The sequence below is a fragment of the Myotis brandtii genome, unplaced genomic scaffold (assembly GCF_000412655.1).
Source record: "Myotis brandtii unplaced genomic scaffold, ASM41265v1 scaffold303, whole genome shotgun sequence".
NCBI lineage: Eukaryota > Metazoa > Chordata > Mammalia > Chiroptera > Vespertilionidae > Myotis > Myotis brandtii.
This window is the reverse complement of record NW_005361573.1, coordinates 533,823-558,919: the sequence shown is the minus strand read 5'-3', so window position 1 is coordinate 558,919 and position 25,097 is coordinate 533,823. Positions and strand designations below refer to the sequence as shown.

Here is a 25,097-nt window from a genome sequence, read left to right as displayed (position 1 = left end):
AATGAACACGGACACCATTTTGTAATCAAGGATTTTTTTTTTATCTTTGAAAATGGAAGCAAGTGTTTTGACAGAATACTATGGCTGCTCTATAAGAGCCGATCTGGGAGTAATTCACTGGTTCTCCTCTGGGATAGCACGGCTTAAACAAAAAAAGACAAAACAGGAAACACAATCCACACTGCTGCAGGCGAGGCCGCGCCTAACTGGGCATCGTTCACTAAACAAGCACACTGAGATCAGGGCGACTTTCCTGTCCTCCCTCTTCCCTTTGCACCACATTCCCTAGGGTGTTTCACCACCATCAGCAACACTTTTACTTAATTTAACATCAGAACCTCAAAACATTTCTGAATCTTAAAAATGAAGGTCCTCAGCAGATTACGTTGATAAAGAAACGTACAGGTTTGAATATGTCACTGTAATTACCATTTTATGTCCCATTATCCACTTCAATGTTAAAAATACACACAGACACAAAACCACACCAAACATTCAGAGGCCCTGGAGTTATGGAGACAGCAATCCCAGAATCGGTTAAGAACATGGTACCTTTTCTATGCAGACACCCCCCAGCTTGCCTGTGCATCCCAACCCACTGTCCACACTCTGCCTCCATCCTGGTTCCCGTATTCAAATGCCACCAGCCAGTCCTGGCCCCACACCAGCACCAGCATGTGCAAACGAGTTCCCGTTGTGGTCCCAATGGCACTATATGTCTCACGTTCAATCACAGACACTCACTCCTTGCAAAACAGAGGCTTCTTAAATTTTGTTTCTCAAACATGCAATATGACAAAATGGAAATGGAAGGAAGTTCTAGCGGACCCTGGAATGGAACGGGTGAGCAGAGCTCAGTCTGTGGGCCGCCCCCCACCCCGAGTCTGGGGAGCCTCTGTGCTTTGACAAAGCCTGGGTGCGAGCTGGAGGGGTGTAGCGGGTTAGTGTGTGTGCAGGGTGCAAAGGGACCCTTCTGTACACATTAAAGCTACAGCAGAGATCTGCGCTCCTGGTCTGGCTCCATCCTAGACCATTCCCCTCAGTCTCCGTATTCAATAGCACCCTGTGGCCTCACCTTAGCTGAAAGCAGTTATGGGTGAAAGGCAGGAAGGAGAGAGGAATGGCTGGGAGCCCTGAGAGAGGCGGCTGCCTACTCGAGGAAGAGGGAGGCAGGAGCTCGGTGGTGCATGAAGAGCCGCTTCTTCCTCCAGCACAGCACGGGGTCGGGGTCGGCATGGGACGTGCAGGAAAGCAGAGGACCGCGCGGGGCTGACACTCCCCTCAGAGTTCCCTCGGTTTCAGTCCCTCACTGCACTCGAGAGCTAGGCAAGCTGCTGGAATGGGCAAGAGGGAACACTCCACAGTACGTGTGTCTTCTTGTCCCGGGCACCCTTGTCAAGTATTGATTGAAACCTGAAACATGATGTTTAAAGTGATGAATGCAACAGCGTCTACGTGGACAACAAAACTGCAGGAACACGTGCTAGTTTAGGTTAGATTATAATCATCTGAAGCACAGGGTGACCAAGAAGCAAAATTCCATCTGGTACAACCACCCAATTTCTACAAAAGAGAAAGGAGGAAAGTAAACGATACGATGCGCATTTCTGACCAGAAGACCCGATGAAAGGAGAGGAGTGGTAATACGAATTCACGTGATTTTTCAAGTCTTCCTTGTGTACAGTCATTACAATGACCAGGTTTGTGCTGCAAACGAGCCAGCACGATGTGGCTACTGCTCTGATTGTTCTCAGATGAATGTTTATACAAAATAATATCTTATCTTCATTTAGTTTATAAACATACACAGTGCTGTCCCTTTTGAATTAAGGAGAAAAAAAAAAACCCCACACACAAATACTGCAAAGTAGCAAAATACAAAGAAAAAAAAAAGCTTCTTTTGGTTTGGCAACATTAAAAAAAAAAAAAAAGAAGAAGAAATATAAAAAGCAATGTGGCATTTGTCCCTATTTTTTTTTTTTTTTTAAAAAAAAGGTACTTGGGCACGAAACTGAATCATAATTGGTTGGTTTCCTAAAATTCAGAGTATCTTGGATTTTAAAAGTAGCACTTTTGTCTTTTAAAATTTCAACAAGTCACATATAACACTTAAAACATCAAAAAAGCTTTCTGATAAAAAGCTCAGCTTTTAAATCACATTTCTGCAAATTTGGGAGACGAGTTGCTTTCTGACTGGAATGGGGCCTATCGCTGGTTGACAAATCTGAAATGAATGCCTCCGAATGGCAGTGCCTCCCTCTCGCCCTCCCCGGGACCACACCAACAACCAGCTACCAAGCCCGAGTTCTTGCTCCCATTTGGGGGGTGGGGTGGACCTTCAGGCGGCTATCTTCGCCATCTGCTGTTCTAACTTGGAAATACGCTCATCTTGATTGCAGATTGTGTCTTTTATAGATTTGATCTCTTTTAAAATCTCATCCAACTTGGCTTCATTTTGCTAAGGAAACAAAAAAAAGGAGGGAGGGGAAGAGGGTGACTAAAAAACAGTACACAAAGGTCAACACAGTGAGAATGATAAGGCAGAGAATGGAATTTTCCACTGTGGGAGGAGCAAAAAGCCACAGCCGCCAGATTGGGCCTCATGAGCAAGTAATTAATGCTGGCCGGTCCATCTGAAGCCCCCAACAAAACAACAGCGCCTCACAGTGCTGCTTCTAGCCTGTGCCTGTGCACGACCTGGATGCCACAACTGAACTGCAGGACAAGACTGATTCTCCTAGGCCACCCTAAATCCCCATCATGCAATTCCACCAGAAGTGACCTCTATCTGACCAAGGTGAGGAGCAAACTTCCAGAGGCCACAGAGCTCCTTCCAGAAGCCTTCTTGGGAGCTAAATCCTTTGCCCTGCTAACTGTTCTAAAGAGGCCTGAGCCTCCCCTGCATGAAAATGATTCCTTTGGAAACCCTGCAATCACCAAAGTCCACATGGCTTCCTCAGTCATGGACAAAACTCCAGCATCTCCAGGCACTTTGCCTCTTCATTCCGTTTACCTTCCCACTGACCATTCACCGCCCTCCCCTCCGGCTCCTGGAACTCTGTTCCACAGCCCGTCCACTCCCCACCTCCTACCCACGTTCATCTTAGTGGCTAAGTCCCATTCACTGGCCGATCCTCTATCACTCACTCAACAACATCAGAGCCCACCCGTAACTCCCTCCTTCCCAGGACTTTCTCTTCTGGGCGGCTGTGACCCACGCCCTCATGTTCCTTTTACCCATCAGAGATGGGTGGGGTGTACAGTTTGGGAAAAGACAGTTAAGAAAAACCCAAAGGGCTCCAGTTTACTATCCAAGACCATACTAGACTGTCATTATAAAAAAGACCTAAAGGAGCCAAACATGGCCCCAATTCCAGTGTCATGACAGGACATTTTTATCATATTGGGTGTTGTCACTCACCGAAAGCCCCTCTGTCCACAGCTGGGACAGCACTGCCAGTGCCAGGACTAGAAGGAGCTGCAAGAGGACCAGGCCTGAGCCAGCCATGCACACCCTCACCCTCCTGTGGGCCTTACCACACTGGTCGTGTCTGCGGTTTTCTTGGGGACATTGATCAGGTCACACTTCTTGTTTGCAGTGGGCTTGCTATCCAGAATGTTCTTCTTCACCACCTTGAGATCCCGGTTTTTGCCTGGAATGTATCCGTGCTTCAAGGAGATGAGGATTGGATCTGCGTTCTTCCCCTCAAACCACTCCTCTGCCTCCAGCGAGGCTTCGGGCCCCGCTGTGTCAGGATACAGGTCATCTTGGAAAAGGTCCGACTACAAGAGACATTTTGGGGAAACCCTTAAGTAAGGAAGAAGAAAGGTGGGGATTTAAAAACTTTTAAAAGCATAGATTGCTTAGAAAACTGGGCACTTACCTTCCTGGGAACAGTCATGATAATAGGTTCACACTTTCTCTCATGAAGTTTAAAGAATCTTCAAAAGGGAAATAAAGGCAAAGTTGCATTAAGTAAAATAGGAGGCCAAGTAACCAACAGGCTCACTAACAACCACTTTTCCACAAAGCTCCAGGGAGACAAAAGGCTCTGCTCACCACCCCAGTTGCCCCACCAGAACTTAGCATTCCCAGTTTACAGATGACAAAATGGAAGCTGAGCGTAGCTACGCAAGGAAATGGTGCATGGGAGACAAGAACCAGGAACAGCTCTATGCATGATGGTGACAGTCGAATTCCAACTCTCTGAGGTCAGATCAACTGTGGTGGGAATAACACCACGGACAATGATTAATTTGTGAAAATGATAAGGTCAACAGACAGGAGAGAACAAACAATGACTTATTAGATAGTACCAATACAGAGCTGAATGTATTTAAACTAAACACACACACACACAACAACAACAACAACAACAACCCATACTGATTAATATAACAAAGAGCTTAAAAATTCTTTTTATTTTTAAAGATGTGTCAATTATTTAACAAGTGTGTGAGCAGAATAGCACACTTAGACAAACATGCGTAGAAACGGAGTGTTATATAATGCGTGCTAGGATCTTAGCCTGATAAGATGGTGCTCCTAGTTCTGTTGCTTAAAATGGCCAGTGGTGAGTCTCCTGAGTATCTTCTGTTGACTAGCATGAGAAAAGAGCCTTCCCCTTAGGAAGCCCACTAGCATTATGAAATAGAAATTTTTTAAAAATCTAGCGTAGTACAGAGGGGTGGGAATTCTATCACACTTCCCAAATCAAGGGGCCCCCAACCCAACACCCCACTGTAGGTCTTTGGCTTCCCTAGTTTAGGATCCGTGAGGTCCACAATCTACTTTGGAACCTGGCTCATCCTCCCACAGGGCAGGAACACCATTCCTTATTTCCATCCCAGGGACCCTGGCCCCAACCTCGGCCTGCATATAAGAGATGATGGTTTCACTATTTGAGTAAGTGTCCAGCACACGCAGACGAAGCCACTGTACCCGCTGCACTTCAAGTCATAGACTCTGAAGAATGGGGAGGGGCCTGTTTAGATGAGATGATTTTGAAAGGTGCCTCCCTGCTCTAAAACCCCTGCTTCTAAGGAGGGGCAGGAAATGAGACACTAATCCTGGGCCGCACACAAGGGTAGAAAGACCCGGGCATCACAGAATTGCATGTGGTTGGGTTGCTCTTGCAGAACACAGATGGTATGAACAATTCCAATGCTTTACATGCCGATTCTTTACCTGGCAATCTCACATTTGTTAACATCGAGTCCCCTCTTGGGCATGTAACCCATCCCTCTCTGAGGCTCCTTGCTGCTGAATGTGTTGAGGTAGTGGACATACGGGGATTCATCCGTGATCTCAAAATAGCGGATACTGCTGTCACCCTACAAGAAATGGGAGACATGTGTGTGTTTACTACTGACTGAAACATCCGATTTAAGTGGCCATCTCTCTCCCCTATAAACCCAGCGCTAATCAGGACTCTGCTGCAGTGGCTGGCCTTTTCTTCCCCTTAAAGGCCTAACGCACGTGATGGTTTCTCATCCCGGCAGAGTAAGCCCTCACCTATCAAACACTAGCATCCCCTTTACTGAGGGCTAGATGCCAAGACAGAGTCAGGCAAAACTGTAACGCCTCTGCCAAGCAACTGCATTGCAATTCAACTTCAAAAGACACACGAAAGACCAGAAGGACCACTGAGAAGGTGACTACTGCTTTGAGTTAGTTGTTCATTGGCAAACAGCAGTGTCGTTCAGAGACCTGAGGGCACTAACGTCAGACAATCGGATGATAATAAAAACTAAGACTTTCTAATTAAGAAACCTTCGTTTTAGTGATCTCCTTGAACTTCACAAGGTTTTCTATCTCATTGCAATGTATAAAATTCTATAATAATCTTGCTAGTCTCTCTAAGTACAAATAATTGTCTAATGGTCACACATTTATACCAACCTGAACAACAAGGCAATTCTGCCTGGTAGAAAACACACACACACACACACACACACACACACACACACTCACACTATTTTATATATATATTTTACATTATATATTTTATATATATATATGAAGACACACACCCACGAAGACATAAATAGCTAGGTAGTATCACACTCTAACAATCTTCTGTCTTCACAATTTCCATTTAATATAAATAAAAATCTAAAGCAATGGAAAAGAAGCTAAACACATAGGGTTTACTCTATGCACACTAAAAATAATTTTCCACCCAGTGTTAACCACCTCTGGGTAACATGTCCTTGTGTTTGGTTTGATGCAGCTGTTAACATCTGAAGTAAAATGACTTTCAAGAAACCTGACAAGATCTCGTTTCTAAGTGACTGACCTATCAAATGGAAAGCAGCTCTGCGGTGTGCTCAGTGAACCGAGAAGAAGTGAAACATCCGGCCTTTACCAGCAAGGGGTACCCTAACAGGTTTGAGGGACTATACACTCCACTTTTATTAATTCATATATTTCATGTGCACAAACTTCTAAGGAAAAAAACTGGAAAAGAAAAATACTGAGGTTACCACCTGCTGAAATGAAATAGCAATAAAGCCACCACCAGTTTAGTTAGGCAGAGATCACTAGGTAGACGAGGCAGGAGACCTTTTATTTCAGTGTGGGGTCTTCCTGGAGCAACCGTCACTTCCTGAAACTTAAATCAGGCCACACGTTTTCCGGTCCAGGGCCCTAACACTGAACTCCAGGAACAAGAACCCCCTGAGACCCTCAAAAGCTCACATTCCCAAAGCACCATTCTCCTTAAGAGTTCATGGCATGTAGCAATAAGCAGTAAATGCCAACCTAGAACCTTCCAGTAGACTTCAGCATGAGATGTGGCAAACACCAATGAGAAATCTGAAATCACCAACCACACAGCACCACCAAGTGATACAAAACACCAGCATGTAAAAATCAATAATCAATTTAAAACAAAAAAAGAACAAAAAATAAAATTTTAAAAAGGAAAACAAAACACCAGCACGTACTCCATCTCACCAGAGTGCCCAAGCAAAGATTCCCGTCGGCATCTGCCCAATCCCTGCTTCCGTCAAGAGTACTGAACACAGTAGGTTAATACCACACATCTGGCAAGTTATAAACAGTCCATTCTCACCCCACACGTAACAAAATCATAATGTAAGACGCACACACATACCAACTAAAATGATACAATACATTGCCCATCTACTAAATCTCTGAAGGACAAACTTTTCCTCCCACAGGATTAAATTTAATATTAAACATCAAAATTACTGTTTACCTTTCCACATAAGTAAATGATACTGGTGTCAGGGTCATAGAAAGGCAGCAACACCCCATTGCTAGTGTCCATTTCGTGAAGAGCAATTGGTTCCTGCATATTTTTCTGGAAAAAAAATATATATATATATATATATACATACACACACACACACACACACACACACAATTTAGGGGTAAATTTTTGTTACCTTACTATGCATTCCTTTATCCCTAATTAAGTTAGCCATTTCCCTAGAATACTGAAATTTAAACAACGCACATGTAACATTCATACATGTAAATACCAATAGGGATAGCAAGTGGCATCCAACCCACTGAAAATTATGTTTATTTGACAACATAATTAATGCACATATCAGTGTGATTCTATGACAGAGATGAAAGTGCCCTTCTCCTTTGTGACTTTTCTTTTTAAAAAGTACTTTTTTCTTATAAATTAAATATATGTTCTTTAAAAAGTTACAAGGAAGAACATAAAAATCATCGCATATGCCATAATCCCACAGTCCAGTGTGTGGCAGAATCCATGACCATTTTGGTCTATTTCCTCCCAACACACGTACACACACAAATTAGGATCATACCTTATGTGGAGTTTAGCTTTTTTTCTTAATAAGAAATAATTTACTGTTGTTTTTTTTTAATCCTGAGGATATGTTTTTACTGACTAGAGAGGGAAAGAGAGAGAGAGAGAGAAAGAGAGAGAAAGAACACCATCGATGTGAGAAACATTGGTCAGTTGCCTCCTGGGGATCGAACCCACCACCTTTTGGTGTGCGGGACAATGCTCCAACCAACTGAGCCACCCAGCCAGAACCAGTTTTCTATTTTTTCCACTTTTGTGATTATGAGCATGTTCTCAAGCATGACTACTTTGATTTAGATCATATTCTTTATAAAAATATAACTAAGTTTAGAACTCATTTCCCAAGTCTGAATTCCTCATGCATTCTTTTTGAAAAATATAGTCACCATAGACTCCTTGGGAGTATCACAAATGCATTTTTGGAAAGACAGTTAGCAATAAGTCTCTAGTGAGGATGAGAACTTCACGTCCAATTTAAGACAAGTGGGAGTTCAGAAAACCTCACTAAGAACCCCATAATCTATGTACCAACCCAAAGACCCACTCAGAAAAGAGAGAAAGCTCCAGTGTAAACTGGTGGGAGGCTGGGAAGGGCGTACCGGGTTCCAGAGCGCCAGCTGCCGCTCGCTCATGCGGCTGAAACCAGTGGTGAAGACATTGCCGTCAGCCAGAAAGATGGCTCTCATGGGTCGTGCTCCTTCGTGCGCTTTCTCCTTCTCCTGCAGAAGAGAGAGCAGAGGCACATTACACACATTCAAACTGCAGAAAGGAAGGTGAGGTGGGAGGATAGGGGCCCATACACCGAACCCAACCGCACCCCGCACGCCATTCACGTTAACTGGTACGTGTGTGTCTCATTAATAACCACCTCCCCTCCGCAGAGGAGGAAACAGTGACACTAAGTGATTTGGTTAAGGTCCCTCAGCTTAAGTTAGCGAGTGTCAGGACTTGACTCAATAGCCTCATTCCTTCCACCTGCCCCGCTGCCAACCCACGTCCATGTGCTGCAAAGACAGGACACATGAGAGGACTCCGCCAAATGCTTTTCTCAAGAGGTTAATAACCTGCTGTATCTTTGTGAGACACTTTAATAGTCATTTGTGGAACAGGGTGGGGAATCAATTTTTTTGTACTAAGCCAGGAATGCTCTTCACTATTTGGGGTAGCTCATCTACATTTGTCAACTTTTAAGGACTCTTGTGAACTGATAAAAACATTGTTTCTTTGTGAAAAATGGTTACCAAGTGAGAGATAAGCCTTGGGTAAAAGCTAGAAATGTACAACTCTGAAGAGAAGAGTGACTGGCAGACAGTCAGAAGCCTGCACCAGCCTTTTCTGATTCACAGGCATCTGCACACAGGAGGGCCAACGACCAGCAGCACAGCCTCTGTGGCCGCCTTAGAAAGCAGACAGCTCGCACTCACCGAAGGGCTACAAATACTGGGGTTTTTGTCTGAAGAATACTTACAGCAACAATCTCTTGTTTCCTAGGATCGATTACTCTCACTTTCTTGTCTTTGGAAGCTGTGCAGATGAGACTGCCATTCCGGTTCCAGCTTACATTGTAAATCATGTCCGAGTGCATATCGTCCAAGTTTATCAGGGCTTCCCCCGTCCCCACGTTCCATATGATGATGGCATTATCACAGCCTAGGAGCAAGCACAACCATGTCGACAGCTATTAAAATGCCTGGACAACGGCACATTTGTGGAAACTACAAAGACATGCATTGAAAGGAAGGTGCTGACAAGAGGCCCTACTTACGGGTAGTTTTAACAAAGAAAGTGACAAAGAAAGAAGAAATTTGTATAAAAGAAATCAGCGTTAAAGTAAAAATACAGTTTGTTAAGTTTGGGTTTGTATGAAACAAATAAAAACCAAACAAAACTAAGAACTACAAAAAAATAGAATCCCATCTTTTCTGTTTGTGTTTTTTAATCCTCACCAGAGGATATGTTTTTATTGACTTTAGAGAGAGAGAGAGAGAGAGAGAGAGAGAGAGAGAGAAACATCGATAGGTTGCCTCCTGTATGCTCCCCAAATGGGGATCGAACCTGGAACCTAGGTATGTGCCCTGACAAGGAATCAAACCCACAACCTTCTGGTGTATGGGACGATGCTCCAACCAACTGAGCCACACGGCCAAGACCTGTGTTTCCTTTTCTTTCATATATATACACATACATATATACAAATAGACAGATAGATATCTTCTTTTGTTGATCTTAGAGAGAGAGGATAGGAGAGGGAGAGAGAGGGAGGGAGAAAGAGAGAGACATCAATCACCCCTTACCACAGATTGAGCCCAAAACCCAGGCATGTGCCCTGACTGGAAACAAACCATCAACCTTTTGTACAAGGGATGATGCCCAACCAAACTGAGCCACACCGGCCAGGGTAAGGCCTATGTTTTTTTAAGAGTTAACTGGGCTATCAGTTTCCTTTTCTAGTAAAATAAGCATCAGAATAAATACAGCTTACTTCTTCTCCAGTGGAGCTAAAAATAAAGAGCTTAAAAAACTGTTTGGGACACTCAACAAAGATGGTGGAGAGCAGGCTATTGAAATCAACGATAATGTACTACATGGTCTTGGATTAAAGCAAAGCAAATTACAGTAAGTGGAAGGGAAATGCAAGGTCTGGCCTAACTATTTGCCCACAACAGATCTTTATCTTTCAAGGGGGAGAAATAGGTCAATACTAGCCTGATTTGAGAAGCCCAAAGTATAGTCACATAGGCATGAGGATTCCGAAACTGTCCTCAAAGAGGCCACACTGTTGACTTGGCCACAAGCCCACAGTTCATCAACATCCTTCCTTCAAGGGTCTGCCCCAAGTCCCTGAGACCCTTTAAAAAGAATATCATTTGCTGCTCCCAGGACATTATTTCAAAGATAAAGAAAAATAAGAAAAGAGATGGACATCCTGAAAGCGAATTCTTGCCAATAAATCAAATTTGCAAGCACTTTAGAAAAATGAGCCACTAAGATCCAGAACACCTAAAAGTTACCTAAGAGTGAGAAGTAGGGAATGGGCGGGAAAACTGCACAACAGTATGAAAAGCTGGAGGAGAGCTCTGTGGGGGAGACTTGACCCTTCCTCTGCCTTGTTCATCACAGGCAAACAGGTAGCCGCAGCCACCGAGAATGGATCGTAGAGCTTAAAATGTGCAGAACGCTGCAACCAACCATCCTCCTGTGCTTGTAAGGGGAGCATGGGGAGCACTCTGCTGATCACACCGTAAGTGTGACCTCGATAAGAGGAGGAGCAGGACATTCCATGATGGAACTCCACCTTTGAAATTGGTTTCTCTCCTTATTAGACTGAGGTTCTGAGTAAGAACACTGGAAGGGTTCCCAGGTATAGTCAATTGTGATTTTAAAAAAGGAGAATCCTATGTAGTGTGTTTTTTGAAAAGCAGTCCTTGGTTTCAATAGGTACCTGGCATTAAACTTTTTATTTAACTCATTATACCATAAATATCCTTTATCACCACTAAAAACTGAACTGCCCCCTCCTTTGCACTGGTAAAGGGAAAGATCTTTAAAATTCTACCACTAACATTAGTATAACTTTTTTTTTTTTTTTTAGGAATTAAGGTATAATTTACATGCAACAAACACAATACATTTATTTAAAATATACACTCATGAAGTTTTGACAAGTATATATATTTGTGTAGCCACCATCACAATCAAGATATAAGACATTCCCATCACCCTACAAAGCTTCCTCTTGTCCTTTCTATTGCTTCTATAAAAGAAAAAATCTCAGATTTTTTACAAAGAAACAGATTTCTGTAAATAGAAATTGAAAGTGGTTTAACAGTGAAAAATCAAGAACAACCTCACTATCAAAAAATAAAGGGCTGATTTAAACAACTGAGGTTTAAATAGTCCAGACAATGGACTATTAATGGAGTCATTAAAAATATCCTAAGAACATTTAACAGCATGTGAAAAAGACCATATATGCAAGTTTCTGAACCCATCTTCATTTTTAAAATCATTTTCGTGTGTGCACAGAAGTATCTTCTGGAAAGAAACACCGAAATGGTAATGATGATGTTCCCTCTGGGTGGTGGGATTATAGATTTTTCTTTTCTTCCTTTTGTTTCTATGTAATCTATATAACATACACGCACTACTTGTATAAGGAGAACAATGACAGTATTCCTTAAAAGGAAGGATACTTGCCTGACAAGATCACCCTAAAGTTGGCAGCAACACTGGGGCCGGAACCTAGGGCTCCTGGTTCCCATCTGTGTTCCTTCTACTACATCAAGAATAACTAAAACTGTGATCCACGGAGGGCCCCAGCAGGAATAATGAATCTGCTGAAATTACAGGCAAATAAGTATGTATCTGTTCATTTTTCTAAGCAGGAAGTCTGTATCTTCTGCAGACTGTCAAAGTAGCCTGAACACATGCACATGTATGGGCCAGGGAGCCACTGCTCTCTGCGCCTCCTCATGGATTCCTAATGATCTGCTTCAAACAGTTTAGCACAGAGTTAAAGGCATCTGCTGCTCCTCTCCACAAAAAGGGCTGCAAGAAGCGATGACAATGGGGGAAGGGGACTGCTTAGCTCCTACCTGCACTAAGAAGCACGTTACGGGCTGTCGGGTGCCAGGCTACGATGCCAACTCTCTTTGAGTGGCCTTCTAAAATCACCACAGGTTCGGTCAGGGAAAGGGTGAGTCCATTTTCTGGAATCTGCCACACCTGTTGGAAAAGAGAAAGAGGACCCATCTTTCAATATCACATTTCCTGTGATCATCTGGTTTGAAGACTTGTTCTGCATAAACAGAACATACAATGGTCTTTGGATAAAATGCAGAATAATATGAAATGACTGTGTACAGTTGTTTTTAAAATGTAACAAGATATTAAAGGTCAGAACGAACAGAAAATGACTACTAATTTTATCAAAGCATGAAGTCAGCAAGGGAAACAAATGAAATGAGACTTTAGTGACTCAACAGGAAATGCATTCTGCAAGATGTATTCTGACCTAGGCTTAGAACTGAAAGTAGTAATACCACCTGCCATCTCCAGATGGCACCATAACCATGGGTTGCTGGGTTTTCTTGCAAGGATTGCAAAACCTCTGTGCCTGACAGAACACGATGAAATACTGTGTTTCCCTAGTCCCTAATGAAGCAGAGTGATGGGAGGCTTTGGTGATAATCAGCATTTCCAGCTTAAATATTAAGGCGGAAGCAGAGCTCATCATGGAGCTTCACCTTGATCTTTCTCTAGCCTCTGCACCATCTTCTCCTTGGATGGCGGGGAAATTTTAATGATGAAGCAAAACATTTATTATAAAATTTTTAAAATAAGGAAACTCTGTTCCTTCTATATGTTACTTCTGGCAGATTCAATGGTTCCTTCAACTAGGTTTATGCGTTTAATACAGGCACCTAACCCATTTTACTACCTTTAACAAAAGATTCATGCAACACATTTACTTTTTTCTCATTAGAAGGAACTTTTACCCTTTGTGACAGCATGTATAGACCTGGACAAAATAAGTCAGTCAGAGAAAGACAAAATACCATATGATCTCACTAATATGTGGAATATAATGAACAAAATAAACTGATGAACAAAATAGAACCAGAAGCACGGACACATGAAATAGAATGACAAATGTCAGAGGGAGGGGAGTGGGGGGCTAGATAAAGGAAGGTGAAGGGATTAGCTAAAGAACATATATGCAAAGCCCATGGACACAGACAATAGTGTGGGGAGGGCTAGGCAGGGGAGGGAGCTGAGTGAGGTGGGCAACACATTTCTTGAGCAGCCACTATGAGGCAGCCCATTACCAGGCGGGGGGGAAGACTGAGAAAAGTAGAGACTTCTATAAGACTGAAAGCCAAAGTCAGCAAAGACAAGGCATATGATGTAGAGCAGGGGTCCTCAAACTTTTTAAACAGGGGGCCAGTTCACTGTCCCTCAGACCGTTGGAGGGCCGGACTATAGTTTAAAAAAAAACTATGAACAAATTCCTATGCACACTGCACATATCTTATTTTGAAGTAAAAAAAACAAAACGGGAACAAATACAATATTTGTATTTGCATGTGACCCGCGGGCCGTAGTTTGAGGACCCCTGATGTAGAGGGTTGGAGCCCGTGCTCTGGAGCCAAACAGATCCTCGTTCAAATCCTGTTTGGGCCACTTACCGTGAGGGTCCTGGGCAAACAACTCAGCGTCACTGTGCACAGAGGCAACATCAGTACCTATACTTCCTAGGACTGCTGTGAGGATTAAATGAGTTAATAAGGTCCCTAGAACAGTGCCTGGCATACAACCAGTGCCCTCCAAAAGTAGAGACAGTAGAATGCAGTAGTTAAGAACATGGGCTCCTGAACTACAACGAACTGTCCAATCCCTGATTTGGCTATGTATCAGCTGTATGACCTTGGGAACATTCACTAACCTATCTGGGCCTTAAGTCTCCTCACCTATAAGATGGGACTAATAATAAACCTGCCCTCACTTGGTTGTTTTGAGGACCAATGTGGGAATATGAATCTAAAGCGTTTAGAATTATGCCTGGCATTAAGGCAGGCTCTGGATTGATAGCAACTACTGTTATTACAAGGAAATTGCAAAGTGTATGTGACCAAGGGTATGCTGGCATAAGCTAAGTGCTGAATGAAAATACAAATGTCATGAGGTCACCTTCTTGCTGTTCGAGTTTGGTATATCCAAGAAGGCTTCCTAGGGAGATGACCTGTAAGGATGAAAGGAGTGAGGTGACAGGAGGAAGAAGGAAAGAAGGAAGGAAGGAAATCAAGTATCCAGTTTCAAAATAAAAAACACAGATGCATATAGCACTCTTCTAAAAAGTGAATGCCCCTGGAGGCTGGCTGAGTGGCTGACAGGAAAAAGGTCAGAGTAACAAAGACAGCACAGACACAAGGCTTTACAGCGGGAGGAGAAAGTGACTGGAAAAGCCTATAAGACTAAATGAAAAAGACGACGGAACTCTTGCCACTGCTGGTAAATAAAGGTGGTGCTGTTCTCCATTGTGGACTGTGGAAAAGAGCCGGCAGAGCTGTAAGTCTTTCCACATGAAGCGTACACACCCCTTGGTTGGTGCCCACTGGCCCTACTCATAGGCCTGTCATTATGGGCTCTCTGCCCTTTTTAGGGCTGTCTGCTGCTTCCGGGCCTGGGCCTTCCAGCCCAGTTTGGACTGAAGGGATCGTGCCTTCTGCAGCAGCAGGACAACAAAGAGCAGAAGTGCCACTGGGTACATGCTTAGTATTCTTGTGTGCAAAGGGGACGCAGCCTGGTGTGGAAGAAAGGGCACTGGCCTGGATGTCACAGATGGGACGCTAACTGGCCACACTAGCATTAAAAAGGGACTTCACTTCGTGAAGCCTCAATTTCCTTGTTTGATACTGGAGACAGCATCAGCTCCGCTTCCTCAGTGGTTACTGGAAAGGTCAAATGGACTAAAACATTTTGTACACCCAAGCACTACCTTAATGCGAAATACACAATAGGGTGACCTTTGACAAAACTGTCGTGCAGGGCCGGTGTTTCCTAAGCTGTAAAATGGGAGTTATTCCTGCCTTACTTTGCTGGTATAATGATTCACTATAATCAGGCACGTAAACGCTTAAAAACAGCACTTGGCAAGAAAAAGTCCCTACTATATGTTTATGATTCTTTTTCTTGCTGTTACAATGACCGCCATGTATTGTTAAGTCTGACCATCATAGTTTCTTGGAATGAGTCTTATCTTCAAGTTAATTGAGCACTGTACCCAACAGTCTAATTTACGTCCAAAATATCTCAAGCATGAAGGCTCTAGTTCACACGTAGGCCAGTCAGCACAGATGAGGGCAGCTCTGAGCTCTAGGCAGGTCCGTTAGCTTTCCTCTGCTCTGTGGACACAGGTTCTACTACCCACCAGCTTTTTCAAAGACATGCAGTGAGTGGAGAGGAAAAACCCTCAGCCCAGCAGGGCTATCAGCTTTATCCCCCGCCACTTGATATTTTTGTTTTTGTTTTTAAACAATAATGTGTTCCTGAAACTTTGTATTTGGATAACACATCACTATGGCAATGTCTTGTTTTGTTTTGAAAGAAAGGGAAAAACGCAATCAGTCCCAAGGCTTCCAGATGAAAAAGTGAATCAACCAGTGAAAACCCATCGTGGTTCTGGAAAAAAACAACTTGAAGCACATGTTCGGGAACTACTGTATCACCGACATCCTTTTCACATGTGAAACTCTGGATATGGAAAAAGGCCAGCTCAAGAAAATATTCCCAACAAGAAACAAAGAAAATTAAGACGCTTAGGCTTCTCTCAAGCAGTAATTTTAAAGTGCAATTTGTTTGAAGGTTTTATTTCTCAAGCAAACACGGTGCACATTTAGAGCATACACACAAAGTGCTTCCAGACACTGCTTCCCTACTTTACACCCATCATGAACTTGCTACTGGGCTAGGCACTAGAGTTACAGCCATAAGAAAGGCTATTTCCCCAAAGGCTATATTTTTTAAAAGCTAAGGAAACCAATTCCAAAGGGAAAATGAAGGAAATAAATAATCTTAAGAGACAGGAAGAGGTTACAGATTCTGTAGCAGCTGCAGAGCAGCACAATCCCCTACAGATCCACTAACCCCACGGGGTAGGAGGCACAGAGTCATGACATTCATAAATGAACCATGACATTGAGAACAACATTAGCTTTGGGAAAATCAAGAACTGAGAGCTGGGTTCTGATTTGCCAAGGCTGTAATATCGACTGGCAAATGGCCCAGATGTAATCTGTACAAAAAGGAAATGACATGAAGCCCCGGTGAAGGACAGAGGGACAGGAATCCTGAGGAACGCGCTCTCATCACCAACTACAGCATCACTTTCATTTTTATTTCAAGACAAAAACTGCATTAGGAAAATTTACAACAGAAGCAAAAATGTATAAAATAGGGGGTTTGTTTTTGTTGATTTCCACAGAAGTGTGAGACTGATTTGGGAGAATGGAAAAGTATTCATTTAAATGTAATCATTTGTGACTGTTCAGAACATCTAGTTGGAGACAAATAAGACACCTACTCTGCCTTCAAACTTTCTTTCTCCCAGAAACAATCATGCAACCTTGCTGAATTAGCCGTCTTTAAAATTTGTGTTTGATTACTACCCTGCAGATAAGAGACAATGTCAAATCAACACCATTCACAAAACTTAATTTGGCTGCTCTTTGTATTATTTAAAGCATTATTCTTTTCGTGGAGCTAAAATTTTCCCAAGTATAACACCAGTAGCCATATTCTCTAAAACTCTCTATAAGAAGCTATTGCTGGAGGAAAAAACTCAACAGTACCAAAAATATGGAAAACCTAGGAGTGAAGTATAGTTTCTAGGAGGAAGGTCTGTATAATTGCATTTGCTGGTATAAAACATCACTTCAAATAGTAGTCCATTGAAAGCAGTACCTTAAATGCATCTGAGATTACCGTATATATACTGTGAAAAAGCAAATGAGACAGATCAGGATATTTTAATTCATCCTTTGAATCCTTGAGAACCCAAATTCTCAGTGTGGAAGAAAGGATATAGAAATGTAATATTAAAGAGGTTAGATTAAAAACTCTATAGCCCTGAATTTGAACTAGAAATATTAAGATGAAGTCAAAAGTTACCACATCTTTAAATATATATGTATATTCTAGCTCCATTTACTACTACAATCTTTTTTTAATTTTTTAATTACAGTTGACATTCAATATTAGTTTCATGTGTACAGCATACGGCAGTAGATATTTTATATAACTTATGAGGTTCTTCCTCCTCCCAGTAAGTCTAGTAAGTCTAGTACTCACCTGACATCATTCATAGTTATTACAATAGCAAAGTCTTAAAAACAATAATCACCATGGTAACAATCAGCATCCCTAGCACCCAGATTGTGACCTAGAAATACCATTTTCCATTAAAAGAAATCAGAACTTCTGAGAGAAATAGCTAATTTGAGGTATTTCAAAGGATGTCCACGATGAGCTGGAACACCTTAACACACCAAATAGTAAGGGAGCTATCAAAAACAAGTGGGTATTCCCTTTGTAATAAATCACTTAATTCACGTAACTGAATTCATTCAACTTTAGTGTGTTTCATAATACAAAAGTTTTTTTTTTAAGGGACAACATGACTGATAATGCTGACGACAAAAAGAGGTGGATCAAGAGAGGTTAAGACTTGCAGTCAATTTAAGATTTTGGCACTAGGTCGAAATACTGTTCTTCTCCCCTCAGCAAAATGTCCGTGGCCATTAAAATGATCAACTTAGCAGTGCACATTAAAAGGAACAATTCCTTTTAACAGCAGCATATTTCTTTAATATGTTTTGGCTGCCAAAATTATGAGATCGCAGGAGTTATCCTCAGCCAAAAGTCCATGAGTAAAAATGAGTAAATGTTTAAATGTCACAGTTCTGGACTTAACGTGTGTTTATGTAAAATAATTTTAATTAATAAAGGCTTCCAAACAATGTTACTAAGTCTGGTTCAGTCCACAGAAAATGGAGAGGGAAGTAACACTAGGGGTTCTCTCAGCTCCCCACGTGATGAATCTGAGACTGCTTGCAACTTGATCAGTTACTACACTCACCTGTTTCAGTACTTACTTCATTACTTCCCTTCTGTACTATGTCTAACATTTTGGGCTAAGATTAAAAATTGATCCAAACAATTACGATCTTAAGATCATAATCAAGAACAAGAAGCTTCATATTAAAAGTACACCAGCCCTGGCCAGGTGGCTCAGTTGGTTGGAGCGTCATCCCGTGCACCAAAGGGTTGCTGGTTCAATTCCTGGTCAGGGTACATACCTAAGTTTTGGGTTTGCTCCCTGGTGGTTGGGGTGTGTTCGGGAGGCAACCAGTTGATGTTTCTCTCCTTCCCTCTCTCTCTCAAATCAATATTTTTAAAAAGTACCTCAAAGCCTTATTTCATATGTAATCTACTTTTGGAATCCAAATGAGGAAATATATAGAACTTACTTTAAAAACCTTTCAAAATGTTTTCACTGCTGCACAAAAAGGGCTTTCTTAACCAGGGTCCACGAGACAGAACACACCGTCTGATGTTAGCTTAGAAAGAAACACTTGCAAAAACTCTTTACTACGTCTCAGTATCTGTTCCATACCCCTTTTTTATCTGTATAACCTTTGGGATCTTATTTCACTGTAATGTACAATTCTTAGTTACAGTTTTTTCTCTCTTTTTGGGGAGAGAAGAGAGGTCATGTGGTCCAATGGCATTCACAGAATTATTGGAAACTCATTTCAGTTTCTCTAAAATCTTCCCACAGAACTGTCAATAACCACGTACAAACACACACTCATACAAAAGAAAAAAGATAACATAGTACAACCTCTTGTAAAAGCCTTATCTGTCATTAAACTTTAATGTCACTAAATCCTATATAATACAATGGACAATCAAAACTGCTATGATTTTGTGCTTTTCAAGCATCGAAACACACACACACACACACACACACACACACACACACACACACACACACACACAGTTTTTGCAAGCAGTCGGTGAATCTTACGCCACACCCTGGGAGCTTACCATAACCGTGCAGTCCTCTGAACCGCTGGCAATGACCTGATCATTATGTGGGCACCAATCTATGTCAAGCACTGGTCCTGTGTGGCCACATACTGTAGGGTAGGATTTGTCAATTCGACCAGTCTGAAAGTAGAGAGAAGCAAATTTATTAGGTAATGTCAACGCCACAGAGTTTGTGTTTTCTCAGACCCATTTCTCCTTTATCACCTCCACCCAAAACTCTCAATGGTCTATTAAAGATCAAAATTTCTAGTACTACAAAGAGTTTAATCAACTGCATTAATAGACATAGCAAAAGAGAATACAAAAGTCTTTTAAAGCCAAAGTGTTTTTCTATGATAGCCAAATTATACATGTGTTTCTACTAAAAAAAAACTTGATATTACTCAAAATGCAAAATATAACTTTTAATATAAGTTAATATTCTTGAATATACAAATTAAAGTATTGGAAATGAACAGCAAAGTTAAGGCAATAAAATTAGTTCGATTCCGGTCAGGGGCATGTACCTGGGTTGCGGGCACATCCCCAGTGGGAGATGTGCAGGGGGCAGCTGATCGATGTTTCTCTCTCATCGATGTTTCTAACTCTCTATCTCTCTCCCTTCCTCCCTGTAAAAAATTAATAGAATATATTTAAAAAATAAAAATAAAACGTTTTAGCTATTGCTTAGGGGCTCAAGGACATACTACATTTTACTGTCTATCTCTCACCCGTCTTCAATCAGAAATGCCAGCCGAACAATGTAATTAAATTAACATAAGCTTAGATCTTATCCATTATCCAGTTCTACATCTCATTACTCTATCTCTCTCCCTTCCTCCCTGTAAAAAATTAATAGAATATATTTAAAAAATAAAAATAAAACGTTTTAGCTATTGCTTAGGGGCTCAAGGACATACTACATTTTACTGTCTATCTCTCACCCGTCTTCAATCAGAAATGCCAGCCGAACAATGTAATTAAATTAACATAAGCTTAGATCTTATCCATTATCCAGTTCTACATCTCATTAAGAATACAGGTTTTTTTATTTAAAGTATTACATATGTCTCCTTTCCCCCCATTGACCCCTTCCCCGCCACTCCCTCTCCTCAGGACAAGCCCCCACTGCCCCAGTGTCCATGTCCATTGGTTAAAAAATACAGTTTTTAATGTTGGTCATAAGTAACCGTCATAATTTGCTCATGGTACACATTTGAATCAAACAAGCCAACCTGGCTTAGACCATTTTTGTATTAACCAGAATAAATGATGTTGTAACAACAGGTGTTCAAAAGCTACTTCCTTTTTCAAACAAGTTAACGTTAGTCCATGCTGAGGTTCTTACAAGCTTTAACAGCTGGTGAACAAAAAGGAATCACTGCCACACAAAACTGAACCCTTTTGTTGTTGCTGCTGCTCTTGTTATGGCAAGACATCACAACACTAGGGACTGGGGCAGGCTTCTTGGCAGTATTAGGACACCACAAAGCAAATCTCAAAAAATACCAGGGAATCAATATCCTGTAGAGCATGTTCTGAGTACAATGCAATACAATTAAAAACAGAAAAATATAAACCAAAATCTCCAATGCATCTAAAAAATTTTAAGTTTACTAAATAATTCAAACAGAAAATTATAATAGCCAACAGACGTTTAAACTGACCAATAAATACATGACTGCCATATTGTGATTTATAAGATATTTGATCTTCATCTATAGTTCCCGGTTCACAGCTCCTAAAACTCTTAAAATTTCCTTAGTGTTGAGAGTGATAAAGATGTCTTTTGTATGCTAATGAGGCGACTTTTGGATCCCATCCAAGGGTGGCAGCTAGCAGTCAGGAGAACCAACCATGTGATTAGTGGTTTGAAACTTCCAGTCCCACTGCCTGACCTCTGAAGAGGGGAGAGGAGCTGGAGATTGAGCTCAACGCCAAAGGCCAATGACTTAGTCAATCTAACTACGAATCCTCCATAAAAACCTAGGAAGACAGCTGGTTGGTCTTTTGGGGAGCACTTCCCATGCCATTACGCCATGCCCCACGCTCCACAACGACAGAAGCGCCTTTGTTGGGGACCTCATCTATGTATCTCTTCATCTGGCTGTTGATTCGTATCCTTCAATAAACTTTATAATAAATCAGGAGCCTAGTGAGTAAAGTTTTCCTGCTGAGTTCTGTGAGCCATTCTAGGGAATTAATCAAACCCTTGGAACATCACTGTGAGTCAGAAGCACAGGTAACAACCTGGACTTTGACTAGCACTTGAAGTATGTGTTGGGGGAGGGAATCCGTCTTGTAGGACTGAACCTTTAACCTGTGGAATGTGATGCTATCTCTGGGAAGCCAGTGTCAGAATTGAGTTGAATTCTCCAGCACCCTGCTGGTGTCTGAGAATTGCTTGTTGGTATGGAGAAGTCTACATGCACACATAGAAATTGGGTCTGGGAACGCTTCTCAACATATCAAAGCTTGTGGGATATAGCTAAAACAGATCTTAGGAAAAAATTTATAGCCTTAAATGCATAGTATATGAGAGAAGACGGAAAATTAATGATGTAAGAATAAACCCAAAGAACATAAAATTATGAGAAGAAAGTAACAAAAAGAAAATAAATAATAAACCGAATCAACAAAATTAGATATGGAAGACAAAAGGCACAAATACCAGATATAAAAAGGGGACATGATTTGGTAGAAATTTACATGATATGAAAATACTAGGAATAACATTTGCTAATAAATTTGAAAAGTCCAGATGAAATAAGCAATCTCCTAGATAAAAATCTAACTTACCAAAATTTTTCAATAAATAGAAAACCTGAATAGACCTATAAGCATAAAAGAACCAGTTAAGTATCATTCCACACAGCCCCATAAATCAAGCAGTCACTAAATACCAAAAATCACTAGGCCCAGATGGTTTCACAGGTGAACTTTACCAAACATTCAAACGAATGTTCCCAGAAAAGTAAAAAGAGGAGCACTGCTGAGCTCGTTACACAAGTAATGTACACCTAGATACAAAGGACAGTATATGGAGAAACGTAAATCTATGAGACTTATAAATATTATTGCAAACTCCCTAAAAAATAAAAAAGTAACCCAAATTCAGCAGTGTGGGTTGTTCTCAAAAACCATAAGCAAGTGAAAAGAAAGTTGCAGACTGAGGGAAGATATATATATGCAACATATTGACCTGACAAAGTCAACAGCAACCTAGCAGAATAATGGGCAAGTGATATGAGCAGAGAATTCACAGGGAAGGAAACCTGAAAAGCCAATAGATATATGAAAACATCATCTCACTATCATCAGGGAACAGCAAATTAAAACAATGAGGTAACATTTTATACCTATTAAAATTGGCAACAATTTGGAAGTCTAATATAAGTGCTGGCAAGTGTGCTGGGAAAGAGGAACTCATAAAAACTGATCACAGGAGAGACTATCCCACTACAACCCTCTTTTGAGAGCAATCTGGAAACAGCTGGAGGTGAAGATGCCCACCCCTCAGCAGGCCCACTTGTAGGTGGTCTGTGAGAGGAAAGCCCCATGTTTTGCACAAGAAGGATATTAACTGCAGCACTATGGGAATCGTGGAAAAAAGAAAACAGAAGCAATTTCACTGTCCTTTGGTATGGGAGTAAGTATCATATAAAAGTTTAACAGACACAAAATAACAGTCTGTTTAGATATATACACATGTATTAGAAGTACAAAATATGATACATAGCAACTTTAAGGAAACAATTACCTCTGGGGAAGGAGGAAGAAGTAAAGGCGGATGGTATCTTAGCTACATCTGTTACGCTTTATTGTTTTTCAAAAAAGATATGTGAAACAAACTTGGCAAAATCTTAACATCTGCTTAATCTTGTGGGTGAGCACATGAATGCTCTATTATTATATTTTTTGTTTGATTTGTATCCTATTTTTAAAATATAGTAATAGAATAAAGTTGAGAAACACTTGTTTCTAACTTTACTTTTTAAAATATATATGTTTCTTATTGATTTCAGAGAGGAAGGAAGAGGGAGGGAGAGTAACATCAATGATGAGAAAGAATCATTGATCGGCTGCCTCCTCCACACCCTCGACTAAGGAGCCTCACCCCAGGCACGTGCCCTGACCGGGGAAATGAACTGTGACCTTCTGGTTCAGAGGTAGATGCACAACCACTTAGCCACACTGGTCAGGCTAACCTTACATTTTTAAATCTTTACTCTCAAGGAAAACAGTTTTTCTATCTGAATTGTTTTATTTTATCCCAGGGTCTTTGCACTCTTAGGCTCTCCCCAGCAAACCACATCTGGCATCCCTGATGGCAAAGTACTGAATTATGAACTTCCAAGGACACCACATATTTTTTTTCAATTTGGGTTAAGAAGAGCTTTTGCTCAGACATAAAACAATTTTGTAATCTGGAAGTGTGATTAAGAGTTGTTCTTAATTACGTACTGAGAAGCTTACTAAATGACTTTTTTAGGTTAAAATTAAGCAACCCAGGCTAACAGTTAATAGCTATAACCAGTATTTGTCAGTTAAGTAAGATATTTGAGCAGTATTAAGCATTTCTGCCATTCCCAACGCAGCCCCTACAAGTCTATAGCATACAAGCTCTAAGCCCGGAATCTGAATGTTATTTAAAGGGCAACTACCACGTATTTCCTTCCCTCCTTTCTATCAAAAACAAATAACAACTAACACGTTTAGAGTGCTTATGTTATATGTTAGGAACTGTTTGAAAGCCCTTATATCTTTATTCTCACAAGTACCTTTATGATATAGGAACTTTATTATCCTCATTTTTCTAAATAAAGAAACTGAGTACAGAGAAAGTAAAAAAGTAGAGATCTAAAATATCACTAGATTTCTATAGGGAAAGAAAATTTCCACTAAGCCATGAGATGAAAAAGGCACTCAAGTAATGCTGAAATTACTGACAGCTGGTTATCAGAAACAAGGAGTTAATAAAAAATTATATCCTACAAACAGCTGCTTCCTCTGGTTGTGACATCATCACAAATCCTTACAATAAAAAAAAACAGGGAAAGTAGCATCATATCGCAGCACAACAGAAAGGGAATTGACTAAATGTCTGATAGTGATAAAGGAACAGAAAAAAAAGATGAAAGTGTGAGAAAATTGGCATTTTAAATCTACACTGATCATTTTACATACAGTATGTTCACAACACATAATCAAGAACACACATTCTTATCCATAACAAAATAATTTTTTTTTTAAAAAAGCACAACATAGTTCACCCAATGAGTATATGTATATGTCACTAAAAGGGTGGAGCTGGGCAATTATAAACTGCTGAGAGCTCAAGGACACGGAAATTGAAGGAAACCATACAATAATGGCCTTATATGGTAAAGATGAGAACACATCATTTCTGAAAGACATTTTGCACTAGGATCTAAATAAGAATGCATTTCTCATTCATACCCATGACACATCCTCATTTATCATCCAGTGAATAAACCAAGGAATCCATGTCTAATTTGCTAGACTGTGAAGGACCATTCACAAAGACATCCACGGAAGTCATGGTGACATACACAGCTTACCTGCACCTCTGAACAGCAAATTTAAATGAATGCTGAGGCTGGAAGGAAGATTTACAAGAATTTAATGCCTGCTTTTAAGTACTTTTTTTTTTCTTTTACTAAATGGTGATTTATT

At 41.0% G+C, this 25,097-nt stretch overlaps 1 protein-coding gene across 1 annotated transcript in view; it reads right to left on the bottom strand.

Annotated features, from left to right (window-relative positions):
* Positions 1 to 17: 17 nt before the first annotated feature.
* Positions 18 to 25,097, bottom strand: part of CORO1C (coronin, actin binding protein, 1C) — a 36,879-nt gene continuing 11,799 nt past the window's right edge. Inside the window, exons 2-10 of the mRNA XM_014542462.1 lie at positions 19,419 to 19,541; positions 12,407 to 12,536; positions 9,280 to 9,461; positions 8,411 to 8,530; positions 7,224 to 7,328; positions 5,189 to 5,334; positions 3,885 to 3,942; positions 3,538 to 3,783; positions 18 to 2,458 (exon numbers count right to left, since the gene is read on the bottom strand). Coding sequence (XP_014397948.1) covers positions 2,339 to 2,458; positions 3,538 to 3,783; positions 3,885 to 3,942; positions 5,189 to 5,334; positions 7,224 to 7,328; positions 8,411 to 8,530; positions 9,280 to 9,461; positions 12,407 to 12,536; positions 19,419 to 19,541 — 1,230 coding nt within the window. The 3' untranslated portion in view covers positions 18 to 2,338. The remainder of the gene's footprint in view (positions 2,459 to 3,537; positions 3,784 to 3,884; positions 3,943 to 5,188; positions 5,335 to 7,223; positions 7,329 to 8,410; positions 8,531 to 9,279; positions 9,462 to 12,406; positions 12,537 to 19,418; positions 19,542 to 25,097) is intronic.